Below are 20667 nucleotides of genomic sequence, written 5' to 3'. Positions count from 1 at the left end.
AAACCAAGTAGGGTAAGCTGTGGCATTTGATTGATTGGGAGGGTTACAGGCCTGAGGGGCATTCCTGGGAGCCTGCTGAAAATGTCCATGCCCCCAAATCTGTAAAAATATTCCACAAGAACCATCTTGAAAAGCCCATCCTATTGCTGCGATAGGAAGGGGGGTGATGTGATCTCCCAGATCTTGAACCCAGGCCTGCGAGTCCCTAGACAACTGTCACATCCTGGCCTCCACCCAATAGCCAGTGAAACTAGGTGGGTTGAGAAGCTACTAGGGCGATAGCCCCTGTCAAGGCACCACCCATGGGAGCTCTGATTGAAAGACTGCCTGGCTCCACTGATTGATCCAATTACACTATTTAAACCAGGAGGAGGAACACGAAGTTTGTCCAACCAACAAAGAGGTTTCCTGTTGTAGTTGCACTGAACCCTGCTTGTCCCTGCTTCTTGTACCCAATCCTATTCCTGCTCTGCTCCTGCTTTACCCAACCTTTGCTCCTGTTCCCACTGTGCTCCTGCTCCTCACTTGATTCTTACCTCTCTTCCTGTTCCTGGCTCCTCCCTGCCTCACCTCCAATCCTCATTGACCAGTCCTGGCTCCAACTCCAGCTTGACCCTTGGGTCTGGCATTTGGCAGCTGACCTTGGCTCTGATCCTCACCTTCAATTCCTGATTCTGGCTTGACCCATGACTCTGGTAACTGGCAGTTAAAACTGATGTTGACCTTTGACTTCCTTCCCCACCCTGGATACCTGCTTTGCTCACTAGAGCTTATTCCTTCTCTGACTACTAGGCCAGACTTCCTACATCCCGGCCCATAAAACCCAGATGGTCTGTTTGCAGAGAGGAACGTGAACTCCCATTGCAGTCCCCAAGAAAAGAAGTTCAAGTCTCACTTCCACCATTCTGCTCCAGGTTTGTTAGACAAAGCATTCAGTTTTGCCTTTGTCAGTGTCTGCGTCGAGCTTTTCCTTCCACATATTCATAGAGTCACCATTTTCCACACTTCATCAATTCTTTATTTGTAGTTTATGGAGAGATTTGAAATGGAATAGAATAACTGACACTCAGGTAGGATTTGAAACTAAGATCTCTGACCAACTCACTAGCTGAGTTGAATGTGAGGTCTGTGTTCTCTGCAGAGGGAGACTGCCCAGCTTATCTGCGCTTTTTTTAACCAAAAAAGTTTCAGCACATTTTGCTGCCATTTGCTTGTTGAATCAACAATCCCGGAGGCCTACTAAGACACAGTCTGGTCTGCAGAGGACAAAACTGGAAGTCAGATGTGGAAAAAAAATTGGCAAATGCTCTATAAAGATACAGCTTTAAATTTTATTAGCTTGGTTAGATTCTATCAGACACATGAATGGACTCAACTGACACACATCACCCTCTATGACTCCCAGGCACATCATACAGACCCTCTGTTCTGTCTGCCCATTTTTGTGAGTAGCTGGGATATTCAAATATACAAGAATCCCACACTAGTTACATTTGGACATCATGATTTCTTCAGATATAAGTGCCCTGCTGTTCCAGTATGCTGGGGAGAAAGGGCATTGTACAGTCTGCACGTGCACTCTTTACATCACAAGCTTGTTGGAGCAAGGACTGCATTTTGTCTTAAGTCTTTGGTGCTGAAATAATCATGACAGTAAGCCTAGTCCCTGGCTTCTTTAGTGGTGGATGTCTCACCTTCACTGCAGCCCCAGCTGATGCCAGTAGTAGCACCCAGGGCCCAGGCTTGGTCGGTGCTAGGTAGTCTGGTTAGGATGCAATGGACATTTGAGAGCCTACTTAACTGTATGTCTTTGCTTAGTATTAGGTTCCATTTTAGGGTCTATTCCCCTGGACAGGTCTGGCTAAACAGATATCATCCCCAATATTAGTTTACCATGAAGCTCCTGGGCAAATGGGCTGGGATATAGTAATAGCTAAGAGCAAAAGGCTAATGCAGCCCAGCGCAAGCAGTGAGCAACGTTCCTTTACCTTTGTGCTCCCAGTGCTTTGATCACTGTCGAGAGCAGCCGGCCATCTTTTGCAGTCACTTGGGTGACATACTGTGGTCGCCCGATGTCGGAGTCCTCCACTGACTTAGACAAAGCAGCACTTCCTGGACAGTCACACAGAGAGCCAGGTAGGTGGCAGCAGTCGCCTGTCGTCATGGCAACAAAGAGCACCTACTCCTTCAGAGACTGAATCTCACAGTCATGATAGGCCTGGAACAAAACGAGACAAAGCCAATGAAGAGGTTCCTAAGCCATTTCACTCCTCCTTCAAGCTCCAGCTAGCTTCTCTCACAACCAGCCTCTCCTGCTTCAACTGAGGCACACAGCACCCATGCCATCAGACTCGCCTTCCCCCATTGTGCTGTTTCTTACACTGCTCTGCAAGTCTGTCACACAGAATCAGCTACCTGCAGTCAGTGGGCAACGGGAGAGGGGAAGCCTGACTCCAAGTCATTTAGGATCCTGCTCTGGCCTCAACATCACTAATTGTGCTGTTGTTACCTTGTCCTCCTACATACATGGGAACTGGAACCCTAAACAAAGCCTTGCACACTTGTCCTTACTGGCCTAGGCACAAAACTGACTTGTCCACCCTTGTGATAAAGAAAAGCCATTAATGATATTTTACCAGGCTGTACTTGTCCTTGAAATGTAGACGTAGAATTTTGTGAGGCTGCCTTGACATAAAATTGAGGTTCCAAATGAAGTGGCCTTTTCATCCATTTTGGGGAGGATGTTATGTATTTTGCTCCTCCAGAGAGAGTTCACAGTACCCGCCACTAGAATAGCCATCCTAGCTTGTAAAACTGAGCACACTGAATGTGGAAATGATGGGACATTAACCAGAGAGCCCCATGGGGCCATTTTGGCCTTGTCTAGACTAAGATTTAAAGGTGTGATGCTGGAATGTGTTAGCTAACATATTTGAAAAGTCTAATGTAGACAAGGCACACTAAGATACATTATTGTCTAAATAAAGCTCCCCCTCCCAATCTACCCCCAGGCTTTAAGTGGACCAGGTTAGAACATTTAAAGGCAGCATGGCTGGTCTACACTTGCCTTTTGAATCATGTTAGCTAACACCACACCTTTACATTCGAGTCTAAACAAACCTTTAAAGAGTCAATTTCCAGGGAGGAACCACACCTTTCCCCTCTGCTAATTTTCTCTCTGTGACCTCAGAGGAGAATCACACAACTTTTGCAGGTGAAAGTTCCACTTACATTCTCCCCATTTAGTTCCAGTCCTGAAGTGCAAAGAGTTTCCAAGTCTCTGCCCTTCTCCCATCATCCCATAAAGTGTTTTAAGATCTTCACTCCTAACCCTTTTTAAACAGGCTTTTCCCGAGTCTGTGCCAGCTTTTCCAAACTCTGCATACACAGAGCTTTGTGACTTTTACCCATAGTTTTTGTCCTAAATCCTAGGGGATTCTTCTTTCAGCCACTCTGTACAGGTCCTGGACAAATAAGGTTTCAGAGTAACAGCCGTGTTAGTCTGTATACGCAAAAAGAAAAGGAGTACTTGTGGCACCTTAGAGACTAACCAATTTATTTGAGCATAAGCTTTTGTGAGCTACAGCATCCGATGAAGTGAGCTGTAGTTCACGAAAGCTTATGCTCAAATAAATTGGTTAGTCTCTAAGGTGCCACAAGTACTCCTTTTCTTTTTGGACAAATATGGTGACCCAACAAGTCTTTTCCCACTCTAATTTCTGTTTCCATTTCTTTGTGTCCATACATTTAACTTCACTGTCCCAGTGACCTGTCTCAACAGTACATAGGTCATTATTATTGATGACTCAAATGGTGCTATAAATATACCCAGCGCTTCATAGACAAAATAAGTCTGTGGCTAGCTTGCAGAGCTTTTCTTGAAAAGCTTGGTGGGTTAAAATATGGTGTAATCATTGAAACTCCCTTTAATAACCACTCCAGGATCAGACCCCTGAATTTTATGAGATTTTGTTCACTGTTTCCTCAAATTCTTCTCCTGCTCTCACTATACCAGCTTTGCTGCTTAAAAACCAAGCCAAACATAGCTTCTTTGGGCTTGGCTACACTTGCGAGTTACAGCGCATTAAAGGAGCCCCAGGCGCACTATATCACTACCCGTCCACACTGGCAAGGCATGTAGAGCACCCTGTCTCCGCAGCTACAGCGCTGCTGGTCTCCACCTCGGCGAGTGGAATAACGTTTGCTGCGCCCCCACTAGAGCGCTGCGGAACCAGTGTGGACGCCCTGGTCTGTTAGTGAACCGTGATCAGCCTCCAGAAGTGTCCCACAATGCCTGTTCTAGCCACGCTGGTCATCACTTTGCGCTCTACTGCCCTGCCCTCAGGTGACCAACCATGAGACCCACCCTTTAAATTCTCTGGGGATTTTGAAAATCCCCTTCCTGTTTGCTCAGCCAGGCGTGGAGTGCTCTCAGCGCATCTTCCCAGGTAACCATGCCTCCACAGGCCAGGCGAACCCCAGTATGGAGCAACGGTGGGGTGTTGGACCTCATCAGTGTTTGTGGGGAGGAAGCTGTCCAGTCCCAGATGCGCTCCAGCCATAGGAATTACGATACCTTCGGGTAGATGTCAAGGGCCATGCTGGAAAGGGGCCATGACCAGGACGCACTGCAGTGCAGGGATAAAGTGAAGGAGCTGCGGAATGCCTACTGCAAAGCCCGACAGGCAAACCGTTGCTCTGGTGCTGCCCCTGTGACCTGCTGTTTTTACAAAGAGCTGGACGCAATACTTGGGGGCGACCCCACCTCCATGCCGAGTACCACCATGGACACCTCAGAGGCCAATGCAACAAGGCAGGAGGAGGAGGAGGAGCAGCAGCAAAGCGGGAGCGAGGGTGCTCCAGCGGAGGAAGACACCCCAGCATCCCTAGATGCATGCAGCCAGGAGCTGTTCTCAAGCCAGGAAGAGGGTAGCCAGTCGCGGCGGCCGGTGGTTGGGGAAGGACAAACACCAGAGGAGGTTCCCAGTAAGCGGCTTTTGTTTTGGGAAGGAAGTTATTCGGTGTGGGCTCTTGGGGCGAGGAGGGTTAGGGCTGCATGTATGCCTAGATGCGGAATAGGGCGTTGATGTGCTCTCTCACATAGCGGTAATCGGCCTCAGTGATTTCTTCAGAGGTCTCAGCCACAACTTGGGCAATGCACTTGCTCAGGTTTTTTGGGAGAGCCACTGTTGTCCTCGTCCCAGTCAGGCTAACTTGTCCATGCCACTGTGCCGTGAGGACCATTGCTGCACACAGGCAGGCTGCATATGGGCCAGGGCGGAAGCCGCATTATAACAGAAAACCCTCCCTTGCTTCCCAGGTCACCCTCAGCAGCAAGATCTCTTCCAGGACGAACTCCTGTGGAAAATGTGGGGACAGTGTTCAGTATAGGGGCCCCCTGCGGCTGTTGGCTTTCCCCAAGGCACGTGCTCAGGGTTTAGCTGATCGCCATATTTGGGGTCGGGAAGGAATTTTCCCCCAGGGCAGACGGAAGAGGCCGTGGGGGTTTTTCGCCTTCCTCTGCAGCATGGGGCACAGGTCACTTGCTGGAGGATTCTCTGCACCCTGAAGTCTTTAAACCACGAGTTGAGGACTTCAGTATCTCAGACATAAGTTAGGGGTTTGTTACAGGAGTTAGTGGGTGAGATTCCATGACCTGCGTTGTGCAGGAGGTCAGACTAGACGATCATAATGGTCCCTTCTGACCTTAAAGTCTATGATTCTATGAAACCCAGAGGGCATTACAGCCGTGAAACTATCAGTCACGCTTGACCCTGTGCTTACTCACCATTTTGGGGCTCCTGTGGGTTATGTGCGCTCACTTTGGGACGGGCAAATTATGCTATTGCGTAGACTGTGCTTGCCCTTGAGTACGGGGGAATAATTGCTCTGTCTGGTGTGCACAATGCTGCCTCTTAAGTGTTGCATTTTGCCTTTACAGATGCAACCTTGAGATCTCAGCCGTCCGTGTTATCAATGGCCAAGAGGCTGCAAAGAATCAGGAAGAGGCCAAGTAGAACCAAAGAGGACATGCTGCATAAAATCACACAGCATTCAACTAATGAAAATAAAAAAGTGCAGGAGTGGCGGGAGAGTGAAAGGAGGGTCCCCCAGCAGAATGCGGATCGCTGGCACCAAAGCACAGAGTGGCTGACAAGCATCATGAAACGCCAAGCGGACTTGATCCAGGCGCTCATAGCCATGCAGGCGGAGCACTACTGTACCCACCTCCTCTGCCCCCGCAGTCCTTGTCCCAAAACTCTTTCCCTTGTGCCCCCATGTCACCTCCAAACCACTTTCCCCAACATCCAGGTTCTTGCCATCTGCTGCCTCCAACACCTTCACCACCCAGCCCTGAAAACTACGACCCTGACCCACTGCACTCAGCCCCCATCACCGTGCAGTGTAGCCATCCTGAAGCGCAGCATGCATTGCACAGCACTCCAGACATTACATATGCAAATCTGTGATTGTACCGTTCCCCACCCCATCCCACCCCCTTGCCCTTTGTGTTTCCCAAGCAGTTGTGTTGTGTTGTGTTTCTTTTCAATACATGGATTTTTAGGCTTTGAAAACATTCTTTATTATTGCAGAACATAAAAGAAACCGTAGCCCAGGAAACCAACAGGCACTGCAAGTCAGCGTATCATACGTAGCAAACACAGATTCCTACCGCACTTCACTCCCGTGCAGGGCACCACACCAGACGCTACTGTTGGCTTTCAGCCTCAAATTGCTCCCTCAAGGCATCCCTAATCCTTGCAGCCCCACGTTGGGCCCCTCTAATAGCCCTGCTCTCTGGCTGTTCAAATTCAGCCTTCAGGTGTTGAACCTCTGAGTTCCATGCCTGAGTGAATCTTTCACCCTTCCCTTCACAAATGTTATGGAGGGTACAGCATGCGGATATAACCACGGGGATGCTGTTATCAGCCAGGTCCAGCTTCCCATACAGAGAGCGCCAGTAACCCTTTAAACGGCCAAAAGCACACTCCACAGTCATTCTGCACCGGCTCAGCCTGTTGATGAACTGCTCCTAGCTGCTGTCAAGGCTCCCCGTGTAGGGTTTCATGAGCCACGGCATCAAAGGGTAAGCAGGGTCTCCAAGGATCACAATGTGCATTTCGACTTCCCCTACGGTGATCTTCTGGTCTGGAAAAAAAACTCCCAGCTTGCAGCTTCCTGAAAAGGCCAGTGTTACGAAAGACACGTGTGTCATGCACCTTTCTGGGCCAGCCTGCATTAATGTCAATGAAACGCCCACGGTGATCCACAAGTGCCTGGAGAACCATAGAGAAGGCCCTTCCGATTAACGTACTCGGAGGCTAGGTGGGTTGGTGCCAGAATTGGAATATGCGTCCCATCTATCACCCCTCCGCAGTTAGGGAAACCCATTTGTGCAAAGCCAGCCACAATGTCATGCACGTTACCCGGAGTCACGGTTCTGAGCAGGATGTGATTAATGGCCCTGCAAACTTGCATTAACACGATTCCAACGGTCGACTTCCCCACTCCAAACTGGTTAGCAACTGACCGATAGCTGTCTGGAGTTGCCAGCTTCCAGACTGCAATAGCCACCCACTTCTCCACCGTCAGGGCAGCTCTCAATCTCCTCACAGAGTCCCATGAAAGTGGTTTTTCTCATCCGAAAGTTCTGCAGCCACTGCTCATCATCCCAGACGTGCATGACGATGTGATCGCACCACTCAGTGCTTGTTTTCTGAGCTCAAAAGCGGCATTCCACGGTGGTGAGCATGTCCGTGAATGTCACAAGCAAACTCGTGTCGTTTGCGTTACTCCAGTCAATATCATTGTCAGAGTCCTCACTGTCACTTTGGATCTTAAGGAATAACTCGACTGCCAAACGTGATGCGCTGGCGAGACTCGTCAGCATATTCCTCAGCAGTTTGGGCTCCATTCCCGCAGAGCAAAAGGGAAGACAGGGCACGCAGTACAAAAAATGTTGAAAGATGGCGCCAAATGTGGACGGAAACAAAGGGAATGCTGGGATGTGAACCGATGCACCACGGGGCATTGGGAGAGGACCCAGAATGCCCTGCACTCCCCATCCCCTTCCCACAAGCCACAGTGCCAGAATGGGAAGAGGTGCTCTGTGGGATAGCTGCTCACAATGCACTGCTCCCAATGCGGCTGCAACTGCTGCAAATGTGGCCACGCCAGTGCGCTTGCAGCTGTCAGTGTGGACAGACTGCTGCGCTTTCCCTACTGCGCTGTACGAAGGCGGGTTTAACTCACAGCGCTCTACATCTGCAAGTGTAGCCATGCCCTCTCTCTCTCGTATGTAGGGCAACAAAAAAATAACTGAATCAAATAGTTCACTCTACTGCTCATCTACAGTCTGACTCAGCACCTCCAGCCACTCTGCCAAGCATTCTTCTTGGGCATTGACTTGATGGAAATTTAGAGGGAACAGGATCCCCTACTGAATCACCAAAACTTCAAGTATCAGGGCGTAGCTGTGTTAGTCTGTATCCACAAAAAACAACAAGGAGTCCAGTGGCACCTTAAAGATTAACAGATTTATTTGGACATAAGCTTTCGTGGGTAAAAAACCCACTTCTTCAGATGCATCCCACGAAATTTTTTACCCACAAAAGCTTATGCCCAAATAAATCTGTTAGTCAATACCACTTCCTGCAGCACCTAGGTGGTTCCTGAGAGGTCTCCCACCTAAGCACTTGCCCAGCTTGATTTGACCCTGTTTAGCTTGTGAGATCTGATATGATCACAGTAAACTGGCTTTCAACAGATGGTGCAGCGCTGGGTATGTCCCCCCACTCATTCTAAGGCAGTCTTCCAGACTTCTGGTGCCACTTGACCAAAATCATCATTTAATGGTGACCTGCCCAACTGTGGCCTGTGTTCATGTGCTCCTTGTCATCTCTGTGGTATTCAGTCTTCCCACAAAGAGAGCATGAGAAATGAAAAGTGGAAATAAAGAGAGGCAAGGCTTTTAGAAACAGCCTCAATGACAACACGGGAAATTGTGCAGAAGAACATCGGTGACTTCAATCACTAGCTTATTATATTAACTAAATATCATTCTCACAGACCAAGGGGGATTTTTCCTGGCTGGAGAAGAAACAGCAGCTCATCCAAAGTTGACACACAAAAATGAACAACAATTCCAAAACAAGCTGCTCTGGAATGGCTGTTTAGAAGAAATAAAATGCTTGGTAGAGTTACATTAACCCCTTTCCTGAGAGCCTGCAAAGAGGCTGTCTGAAGGTACTGCCAACCCCAGTCATTCCGTCAAGGATCCAGGCACCAAAATTAATGATTCATATCCACCCATATTTTTTTCCAGTCTTGCCTTCTGGTTTGGTCCTTTGGTCCACCTGTGCTGCAGCTCCTCCCCCCACCCCCTCAGTGTGTGAGTGTGTGAACATTTCAGGGTCAAAACTCAAGGTGACATACATGGGCAAAAACATGTTACCCCTCTGGCTTCTTAGAGGGTACTCCTTCGCCTCTGCTAACCCCTGAAAAGGGGGAGCTGCCATTCTATCACTCTCCCTATCTCTCCTTTATCACTACTCCATCCCCCTTCCTGCCTTCCTCTCCAGCCCACCCAGTCTCCTCCTTTACTCATATCGGGCTCCCTGACAGTGTCCCGCCTCCAGTCTAGATTTACCTGCCCCCACATTGTCACTCCCATTCCCTTTACAATATTGCATCTCTCACATTTTCCATCTGTCACCCCTCCTCCTCTGCACCTCCTAAGTCGTATTCTGCTCCTTTTCAGTCTGCCTTCCACACACACCCCTGGATCTCCACACCCCTGCACTCCGTCAGTTTCCTCCATAGCTGTCAAGTTTTGTTCTGCTCCATGTGGGTCATTGTATGCAGATTAATAAACTAATTTCCATACATGCAAATAAATTACTTATAACCATAAGCTTTTGGTCAATAAACCCTGCCCCAAGCACTGGCAGGTTAGGACACAGAATAGCACGGAATGTGTCAGGCATGGCTGGTTTAGATGAGAGCTTACTCAAAAGGGTGGTTGCTAAGGACAAGTCAGTGTTTGGCAGCTGACTAGCATACCCAGAAAGGGCTCTGGACCTATGGGAGATCCTGAAATAACCGATTACATTGAAGTGAAATTGTTTTGTTTTCAATTCTCTGCACTATGGAAGTCAGCCATGACCATGAACCAGCACAGTTTATCAGTCATAGGTGGGCCTAAATCAGGCTAAAACAGACGAAGAAAACAACAGAAAGGCTGTTCCCTGGTTACATGCTTGGCTGGACATGCAGAGAAAAGATGACAGCACGACTATTAAGGAGATTTTAAGAAGACTTATTCAGAAGATTAAAAATAGAAGAACTTGTTTGGATGAACTTTCCTTTTCAGGAATTTACAACAACTTTAGTGAGTCCTGCACAGTGGAAAACTGCATCTTTCAGAATGGCTCTGTTGCCTTTGAATAGATCCAGGAGCGAATCCGCATCTCTACCTGACTTCCCTTTGGTAGGCAACAACCTTTAGCAAAGGGCTCCCTCAATTCACAGAAAGTCTTATGTGCTAATCATATTCTGAGTAATTTATAAATAATTCATTTACTCACTGTACCTCCTGTCCCCCTAAACACACACACCTCTGGTTTACTGAATACTCCACAACAATCTCATTTGAGCGTTACTGGAAAATGTCGGACACTAAAGGCCCTCAATAGGGAACTCATGAACAGTTTTCTAATGTTTCTGATTTGAATTGTTTAGCAAAACTATTTTTGGACAGCTATCTAGAGACCTTTCTTCCACATCCTCACAGGAATCTTCCTGACCCACTGCCCAAACTAGTTCCCACTGAATTCAACAGGAGCCTTTTCATTGACTTTAATGTGAACTGGATTTGGCTATTTGGCTTTGACTCAACTCACCTCTACCTCTTGGCTGACTGTGTCTGGGACTAGAAGTACATGTTTGTAACATTCTCTCTCTTTTTTTTTTTTTCTTTTAAAAAAGAGACACAGGATCTCCCAGAGTCTAAAGAAGCAAAAAGGAAATCCCATCATAGATAATGTCATTTGCATGATTATCAAACTAGCTATTTTGCAAATAATAAAAATGCACTCTTAAGTTTTTAAAATCTATTTTACCTAAATGGGTGAAAAATATATGCTCTTACTGGAAAGGTCAGTTAGAGTTGCTCAGCCAAAACATTTCTTTCTTTGTTTCAAATCAGGAGAAAAATGCCCCTTTGTGCATTTGCACAAGACCCTTTACTCCCTCCTCACATCCTGAGGATATTTAACACTGCATTTCTTCATGTCTTGCATCTTGCTGAAATACATGCAGCACAGAATCTTCCCCACCTCTCTGCCTCTATTCAGTGCTGCAGGGGAATTGACACACATTACAGTCTGCCAGGAAATGAGTGGTCTGTCACAAATTACTTGGGATTTTCTCGGCATGGTCATGGCAGGGTGTAGTGTGAAGTCACTGCTTTAATATGTATCTGACGAATGCCATCCAATAAATGCGAAGGAAAAGCAGTTAGTATTTCACAGTTACAGTTAGTGGGGAAACAACTGAAATCCAAAGATAACATCTCCAGTGCACTCCAATTCCATTTCCAAACCCAGGTGAACAAGTTGCATGCAAAGCCAAGTTTATCCCTTTCCTGACTTCCTCAGGATCTCAACCTCCTCTACACACTCACTCGCCTCAAGAATTTCCACAGCTCATCATACCCAAACCCAGTCCTATCACGGGAACACCACAAGGAGCGAGAGCCAGGAGTGAGTGACAAGTGCTGTTTTCAAAAACACACCCTTCTTTTCAGTCACCCATAGCTTTCTCTAACAGCCCTTTGCAGCTGAAATTTTCCATGCTCAGTGTCGGCCCAGAGATTTTTTTTTTTTTAAGTTTACAAAATAAGATCACCTCAGCACTTTGAGTTCTGTGAGGGTGAATAAAAGTCTCCACAATGTCACAGATGGGAGTTTCGCATACTCAACACCTAAACAGATCTGCAGCAAAAATGACTTGGTTTGTAGAGCTCCCTCAGATTTTAAAAGGGCTAAACCACGTGTGTTAGAAATTCAGCTCAGCAGTGTGAGTTACGTCTAGGATTTCAGAATTCTCACACACATACAGCGAGATTAGGTGGTTCTCAGAGAAGCACTTTTTGTTTATTCATTTTATTGTAAAGCTGTTTGGGGCAGGGACTGAGCTTCCCTTTGTACATCACCCAGCACACAGTAAGAGCCACTGTGAATAAACCACAAGTAATACTTCTCCCCCTAGGCCCACCCCAATATAAATCTTCAGTTGCTGGAGTCAGAACAATGGATGTGCTTCCCACTTTGTGACTGACCTGGTGCAGTGGGAGGAGTGGTTACAAACAGCCAAGCTCTGTGACTGAATGTCTATGGCAGGGGTGGCCAAACTGGCCCATGAGCCACATGTGGCTCTTTTACTGTTTAAGTGTAGCTCGTGGAACCCCCAGGTCTCCCACCATTCTCCATCTACCAGAAAGGGGGCGGGAGGAGCTCTGGACCTCTGCCTTGCAGCAGGGTGGTGAGATAGGGGTTTCTGAGCAGTGGGAAGGGGGGCGGGGGGGAGATGTCTCAGGGCTTCAGCCCTGCACGGTGCACCTGCTGGGCTCGGGGCTTCAGCAGGAGCAGGGCTGAAGCCCCGAGCCCTGGCAGGTGTGCCCTGGCTCTCGAACTTCTGAAGCTTGTTGTATGCGGCTCAGAGGGTCAGTAAGTTTGGTCACCCCTGGTCTATGGATTGGACAAGCCAGGCAAATCTTTCAAAGACTACTGTTCCCTCCACCAGAAGGCTCCATGACCTACACAGGAGGGAGCAGAGGGCAAGGAGCCAAGACATCCTGAGTTCTATTCCCATCACTGACTAGCCTTAATATTTGCATGGGAACTTTTAGGCTTTACAAGAGCCTTATGAAGTAGACAGTTATTACACTAAATGGTGAAATTGCAGAACAGAGGATAAGTGACCTGCTCAAAGTCACAGAAAGCAAAGCCAGAACCAGGATCAGAAGAATCAGGAAATGAAGTGCTAAGGCTGGAAGCATCTTCCAGCAATGAGGAATTCTTTAGGTACATGAGAAGGGAGATTGGTGTGGACACGCTGTGCAGTGCACAAACAGAGATATCTGGCACATCTACACTATGGCAGATGCACTGCAGCGATATAGTATAGCACTTATATTGGTGTAGCTTACTCCAGTTTCAAAGCGGGATAAATTGCACTGGTTCCAACCCATTTTACCTGGATGAAGTTCTTCTGTATTTTGGGAGTGGAGAAGGGGGTTGCTACCTTAGTGTATCAATACCAGAAACAAACTTTACGTTCAGGCAATGTTACAGTGGTGATTAGCGGCCAAATCCCCCTTGCTTTACTCACTTGAGCAGTCCCATTTGTGTGAATAAAGTGAGCAAGATTTGACACCTGAATACAATAAAGTCGGGAAATGTTTACGTTCCAGTAACATTAACTCACCCACGTTGCCTACGTGCAGTACAGCGTTTCTGTGTGCAACGTAAAATATACTAAGAAAAGGAGTACTAGTGGCACCTTATCTTTTTGCGAATACAGACTAACACGGCTGCTACTCCAGAACCTGTCATACACATTGTGTGCAGCATGTCCAAGTTAACATTGCCACTGGAACCTTCACTTGAAATTTGACTTTTTTAATCCAACTTACAATTGACACCAGGGATGGGGGTGGGGTGGTGCCAAATGGTTCCAAAAATCAGTTTAATCTAACCTGAGACTGCAGACACTAAGTGCCTTAATCATAATCATGTAGTTACTGCATGGTATCACTATAGAGCAGAGTCTCAAGTACCTTAATTGTGCACTTCCCTACCTCAATATGCTTGGATTGCTTTTAAGTTAAACCATAACTGGATTTCCTGATGCTTGTTTTTTGGAATAATTACAACTAACTTGTGATTTTTTTTTTTTTTTTTACCCTAAAATACTGGTAATTTCATAAATCTCTGCTCTCAACCTTAAACTCCATCTTAACACGGTTTTATTCAAGAATACACTAGAAAGGGCTGCATTCTTTGCTGCAGTGTAACAGTAAGGATACTACATACATACACACAGAGGCTGCAGAAGATAAAATCAGACCCTGGCGAAAGTCAAATTCTGGAGAGTCTTCCACAGATCCCTGTGCCTTTCGGTTTCTGAAGAGGGGAAGGCTGTTTTGAAACGGTCATCACCACCTCCCACCCTGTGCAACTGATGGAGCTGGGGTAGATCCAGACAGCTTCTCACAAAACCATGTTTCTGCAGATTCCTATAGCGCCCTGTTGCCATGTGCATTCTGGGGTGAGGTTTTGGTTCATTCCTCCCCCTTATTCCAGCATGTGCACATGTGTGTGTTTCCAGACAGTCCTATGGTCACAAAGCTTCAGAACTGGTTTAACCCAACTACAAACACTGGTCCCAAACTGCTTCAGAGAGTTTTGTGGCTGTGATTAATGATTCAGAGGCATAGCTTCAAAAAACTGTTCATCAACATGACTCATCTGGCTTAGCCCACCACGTCATACTCTGAAAGCATCTGAAGAGATAGCTGGCCGGGCCCCACATACATTTATACATAAATAATTTTAATACATCTTTTAAACGTTGTTACAAACATGTACTCAGTAACACACACAAAGGAGGGATCACCATCAGGAGATTACTACAGTGAAACAAAAATGGAAGTTGCAGGAAAATACACCAGGAATTTTCAGGTCTCCAGATACTGGTTAGCTCAAACTTGTAACTCATAAGAATAGTATGGACCCGGAATGAGCGTGCAATTGAGGAGAGCCCTTTCAGTATGAAAATAATAGTTCTATAGTGCTTTATGACATCAATCAAGTCATTAAAGCTCAGGACAGTAACTTACATTTATACAGCAAGCTCTCAGCCTGAAGGATCTCAAAGTATTTTTCAAGTTCTGTAGAGCACATCCATGGTGTAATCACTCACCAGGCCACTTCTGGATTTCCTGGCTTGTGTTTATTTAATGCAACATTAAGATTGAGAATCTAATTGCACAAGAATCAAGACCTTCACAGAGTTAAGATTCCCATCATTAACTCACTTCTTCAGGCACTGCTTCATAGTAGTAAATCACAGAAGGATAGAGCTGATCCAAAGCTCACTGAAGCCAAGGGAACAAGTGTCCCACTGACTCAGTACACTTTTTATCAAGCCTTAGCAAAGGAAGAGGCTGTGCCAGCACTCCTTGCAGGCTCCAGAGGCAGACTTAATGCCATAAGCTACTATATTTTTTCAGCAAGGGCTATTTCCCTCACTCATGGAGTGAAATTTCAAATAGTCATAACAAATTACTCCAAAATCAGCTTCATGACCTTCTGAAGAGATAGCAACCACTTTTAGGGCAGGAACTGTCACTTTCTAAGTGTTTGTATATCGCCTAGCAATCTGGTCTGGCTGGCTTCTAAGAGCTGCCACAGTGTTAGTGTTCAATAGTAATAAAATTAGGCCTGCCTATCTTGCAGTGGGGACAGATGACTACAATCTGTAGTTCCTAGAGGGGCCACTGTAGAGATATGTTCCAGAGAATGTTTGAAGACTTGGTTTATTTAAATTCTGGTCAGGCTTCAAATGAGCTTGTTTTCCAAACACAGATGAAGACAGTCTTCCAAAGAGAGTACACTCTTAAAAAGATTTGAAAAACTAACTTGTCAAGCTCAAGGCTTGGCAGGATTTGATTTGCATTGTATTTCAGTTTTTATGGGCAATATTGATCATTTATAATCAATACATTTTGTTACCAAACAGTTTGAAACCTACATTTAGAGATTTTTTCCAAATTACTTTATTTCAGTCTATTTCATTTACTTGATTTCAATTGTCTTTGTTTCTGGAAACTAGCAGCTGCCTGCAGGTTGCAGGGTATTTTACCACTGCCCTGTCACAGAGCTTGTAGTGCATATTTACACACAGCACTCTCTTTTGCTCTTCAGTTTGGAGCCTACTGGGTATTCACACAGTGTACGCTTATTCCATAGAGGGAAGAGATTTTCTTGAAATCACCTTATATTTATATTGGTGGCTATAGCACAACCCTCTCCCTGGATCAGTTTTTTGGGGTGCAGTCCAAATTGATAAATACTTACATTTACTAATTAAAACTGTCTCGCTAGAAGAACTATGCAGACATTACTATGGTTCCACAATAATTTCAAAACAGTTACAGTTAACTAAGTATTTTAAGTGAACCAGACCTATTGTCTTCTCTTTGCATAACACTATTTAGATGCTGATAGGCCTTCATCTTCATAAAACATGAGCAGAGTACTGTTCAGTTGTCCAATCACGTTCACACACCTGCAGTTAATATGTTTACACTTCCCAACATAGCAACACACATTCATCTATTACTGTTCCTAGCTAGATATACAGAATGTTAGGAACCATTAGCAAAGGGACAGATAAGAAGACAGAAAATATCATAACACCTCCATATAAATCCATGGTATGCCCACATCTTGAATACTGAGTGCAGATCTGGTCACCACATCTCAAAAAAGATATATTAGAATCGGAAAAGGTACAGAGAAGGGCAACAAACATTATTAGGGGTATGGAACAGCTTCTGTATGAGGTGAGATTAAAAAGTTTGGGACTGTTCAGCTTGGAAAAGAGATGACTCAGGGCATGTCTACATTTACCTCCAGAGGGATCAATCCAGCGGGGGTCGATTTATCGCATCTAGTGAAGACGCAATAAATCGACAGCCGAGCACTCTCCCGTCGACTCCAGTACTCCACCTCAGCGAGAAGCGTAGGTGGAGTCCCTGGGGAGCATCAGCAATCTACCTATCGCAGTGAAGACACTGCGGTAAGTAGATCTAAGTACGTCGACTTCAGCTACATTATTCACGTAGCTGAAGTTGCGTAACTTATATCGATCCCCCCTAGTGTAGACCAGGCCGAAGAGGGGATATGATAGAGACCTATAAAATCACAACAGGTGTGGAGAAACTTAATAAGGAAATGTTATTTACTCCTTCACATAACACAAGAACTAGGGGTCATACAATGAAATTAAAAGGCAGCAGGTTTAAAATAAACAAAAGGAAGTACTTCTTCACACAATGCACATTCAGCCTGTGGAAACTCATTGCCAGGGGATCTTGTGAAGGCCAAAAGTATAACAGGGTTCCAAAAAGAACTAGATAAGCTCATGGAGGATAGGTCCATCAATGGCAATTAGCCAGGATGGTCAGGAATGCAACACCAGGCTCCAAATGTCCCTAGCCTCTGTTTCTCAGAAACTGGGAGTGGATGACAGGGGATGGATCACTTGATTGACAGTTCTGTTCATTCCCTCTGAAACACCTGGCATTGGCCACTGGTGGAAGACAAGATATTGGGCTAGACGGACCATTGGTCTGACCCAGTATGGATGTTCTTCTCTAGTTGTACCTATGCCAACAGATCTATACCAGCAGAGGGCTTATTCCCCTTCACCTAGCAAACATAACTATGCTGAGAAGGTGGAGGATTTTATAGTAGGACACAAAATTAAGCCAGGCTGTGCCAGCAGATTGCAAGTTTTGACAGTAGAACTTTCTAGTGTAGGCCAGGCCTAACTCCCCCTCAACTTCCTCTTTCTATCATACAATCTCCTTAATGGACTGCTAGGGATCATGGGATATGTAGTTTGCTGCTGCTGTGCACTCACAGGTTTCAGAGTAACAGCCGTGTTAGTCTGTATTCGCAAAAAGAAAAGGAGTACTTCTGGCACCTTAGAGACTAACCAATTTATTTGAGCATAAGCTTTCGTGAGCTACAGCTCACTTCATCGGATGCATACTGTGCAAAGTGTAGAAGATCTTTTATACTTTGTGTGTATAAAAGATCTTCTACACTTTGCACAGTATGCATCTGATGAAGTGAGCTGTAGCTCACGAAAGCTTATGCTCAAATAAATTGGTTAGTCTCTAAGGTGCCAGAAGTACTCCTTTTCTTTGTGCACTCACAGAAGCCACAGAATATTCATTAGAAATGGATTAAATATTTGCATCAAAACTCAAAAATAAGCTTTGTGTCTGAGATGTCTGAACATGGTATGAAGTCAGTTCACCTGAGAAACCAGAGAATCTGCCTACCCAGGGAGGCCTGGGCCAAGCCTGAAGATGAAGGCCCAAAGGTAAAGTGCCAGGGAAGGGGGGTGAGCCAAGGAGAAGGAAATTGGTGGGTTTCTCCTTGAAGTCTGAACTCTAGCTTCCAAGAAAACTTCTAAGGGCTGGTTCGCTTCCAGTCCCTATGAAAACTGGAATGAGTTTATGAACCAAACCCTGCAGGATTCACACTGCTCTAACATTCATCCCTGTGGCGGTTTCTATCAGTAAGATGAGGAAATAAGGAACAACGTTTCTATGCTGTAAGGACTCCCTACGTGTCAGAGACCAAGTAAACAAGTGATTTTTTCAGTATATGACAATCATAGAATAATAGAATATCGGGGTTGGAAGGGACCTCAGGAGGTCATCTAGTCCAACCCCCTGCTCAAAGCAGGACCAATCCCCAACTAAATCATCCCAGCCAGGGCTTTGTCAAGCCTGTTCTTAAAAATACCTAAGGAAGGAGATTCCACCACCTCCCTAGGTAACGCATTCCAGTGTTTCACCACCCTCCTAGTGAGAAAGTTTTTCCTAATATCCAACCTAAACCTCCCCCACTGCAACTTGAGACCATTACTCCTCGTTCTGTCATCTGCTACCACTGAGAACAGTCTAGATCCATCCTCTTTGGAACCCCCTTTCAGGTAGTGGAAAGCAGCTATCAAATCCCCCATCATTCTTCTCTTCTGCAGACTAAACAATCCCAGTTCCCTCAGCCTCTCCTCATAAGTCATGTGTTCCAGTCCCCTAATCATTTTTGTTGCCCTCCGCTGGACTCTTTCCAATTTTTCCACATCCTTCTTGTAGTGTGGGGTCCAAAATTGGACACAGTACTCCAGATGAGGCCTCACCAATGTTGAATAGAGGGGAACGATCACATCCCTTGATCTGCTGGCAATGCCCCTACTTATACAGCCCAAAATGCCATTGGCCTTCTTGGCAACAAGGGCACACTGTTGACTTATATCCAGCTTCTCGTCCACTGTAACCCCTAGGTCTTTTTCTGCAGAACTGCTGCCGAGCCATTCGGTCCCTAGACAAGATGAGGTTCAAACTTCTAACACTGGAAGATCAACACCTAATTGAAAAGAAAACTGATGATCTGACTAAATGAGTGAGTTATCATTATGACTTATATTTGAAAGATTAGACCATGCCTGATGGAAGTGCCAAAGTCAGATGCATGTTTAATTCTGATAACGTCTCAGAAGGGCCATCTGCTACAACATCATAATTGAGGAGAGTTCTCTGCTCTTTCTTTACTATAGTAGCATATTATATGGTAATCACCAACACCTGGAATGAAGAACTACAGCATTAGGAGAGGGTTCCCAGGTAAACTGGAACCAAATTCAGCCAAACTTTACAAGAAAGCAACTGAAAATAGAGACAGACAGCCGCCTGCTCCATTAGTGATCAACTAGAGAACACCCACTTTGGAGATGAATAGTAAGGTTCACTTGGAGACAAACTATAAAATGAACTGAACTGGAATCCTCATCCACAACAAAGGTGTCCTGGACACTTGCTAATGTAGAATTACAGCTCTCATTTATACAAGTTCCTGCACTCCTATTGGCTGTGGGCGCGCCATTTACATAATTGACGCATGGTTATTTCTCAGTAGCCATATAGGAGTGGTTCTCAACCTGCAGCTCGTGGCCACAATGGTAAATAGGTTGAGAACCACTGCCATCTAGTATGTGATTTCCTAAACTGCTGCCTACTATTATTAATCTGAATGCAATTTACATAATTACAGTACAAAAATAACTATACGATTAATTTTGAATATACAAGTCTTTCTGCACTGAATGTATTTTGAAACCATTTTCCACCAAACACACATGCTTAGCTTCACTCGCCCAGCAACTGGAGAGCTCTAAAACGTACATGCAGTTCTATTGTTAACTGTCCTCATTTACTTACAATGAGATTTAGGGTCCTATGTCACAGAGGCAAATGGGCTTTTGAGACTATTACATTTTGACTTATTTCCCCCCTCTCTCACACACGTTCCCTCCCTATTGGCCAGGAAGCCAAGCCTCTCCTCTCCCACATTATAATCACAATTGGAAATCTCATTCTCTCTCTCCCTGTTCTAGTTGTAATATATTTGATTAACTGGAAATGCCATGTATTCTGGGGATAAAAGCCTTGCTGATTTGCATGGAGGGAACAACAGAGATAAGGGAAAAGTTTGGGGGCAGCAAGTTAAGGGGGGGGGGTGTCTAAAATAATTTTAATTTACCTGTCAAATTGCTGAAAGCCTGTTCTTTTTAAAAAAAAATGAATAGTTTCCCTTAAAAAGTGAATAAAAAGCTCAGAATTATGAACAGCCACAGGTAGCAAGTGTTAGAGGTCAAAATGCAAGACAATTTCCCATTTAGCCCCATTACCTGTATCTGATCATTCTAGCTTTCTGAAACTCTCAGCTTTTGGGTCAAGTTTTTCCATGCTTGGAATCTTCCCCAAATTAAAATGTTTTTGGAAATTTCTTTGTCATTTTTGAG

General features: G+C 45.5%; 1 protein-coding gene across 9 annotated transcripts in view; it reads right to left on the bottom strand.

Moving 5' to 3' along the window:
• MARCHF2 (membrane associated ring-CH-type finger 2) overlaps nucleotides 1-20667 on the bottom strand; it is a 93782-nt gene that overhangs the window by 59954 nt on the left and 13161 nt on the right. For 4 of the 9 annotated variants that reach the window (XR_006287422.1, XM_037885460.2, XM_043535750.1 and 1 more), the window contains exon 2: nucleotides 1989-2218. Coding sequence is in view for 4 of the 9 variants with exons in the window: in XM_037885460.2 (XP_037741388.1) it covers nucleotides 1989-2164 (176 nt within the window). In the remaining 5 variants the exon portion in view is untranslated. Of the gene's footprint in view, nucleotides 1-536; nucleotides 1272-1988; nucleotides 2219-10901; nucleotides 11008-20667 lie in introns of those variants that run through there. The other 5 variants (XM_037885462.2, XM_043535752.1, XM_043535751.1 and 2 more) reach the window with 4 other exon arrangements.

This window comes from Chelonia mydas, chromosome 25 (genome assembly GCF_015237465.2).
Source record: "Chelonia mydas isolate rCheMyd1 chromosome 25, rCheMyd1.pri.v2, whole genome shotgun sequence".
NCBI classification, from domain to species: Eukaryota; Metazoa; Chordata; order Testudines; family Cheloniidae; genus Chelonia; species Chelonia mydas.
Note: the sequence above shows the minus strand (reverse complement) of the source record. Positions and strands in the feature narration are given on the sequence as shown.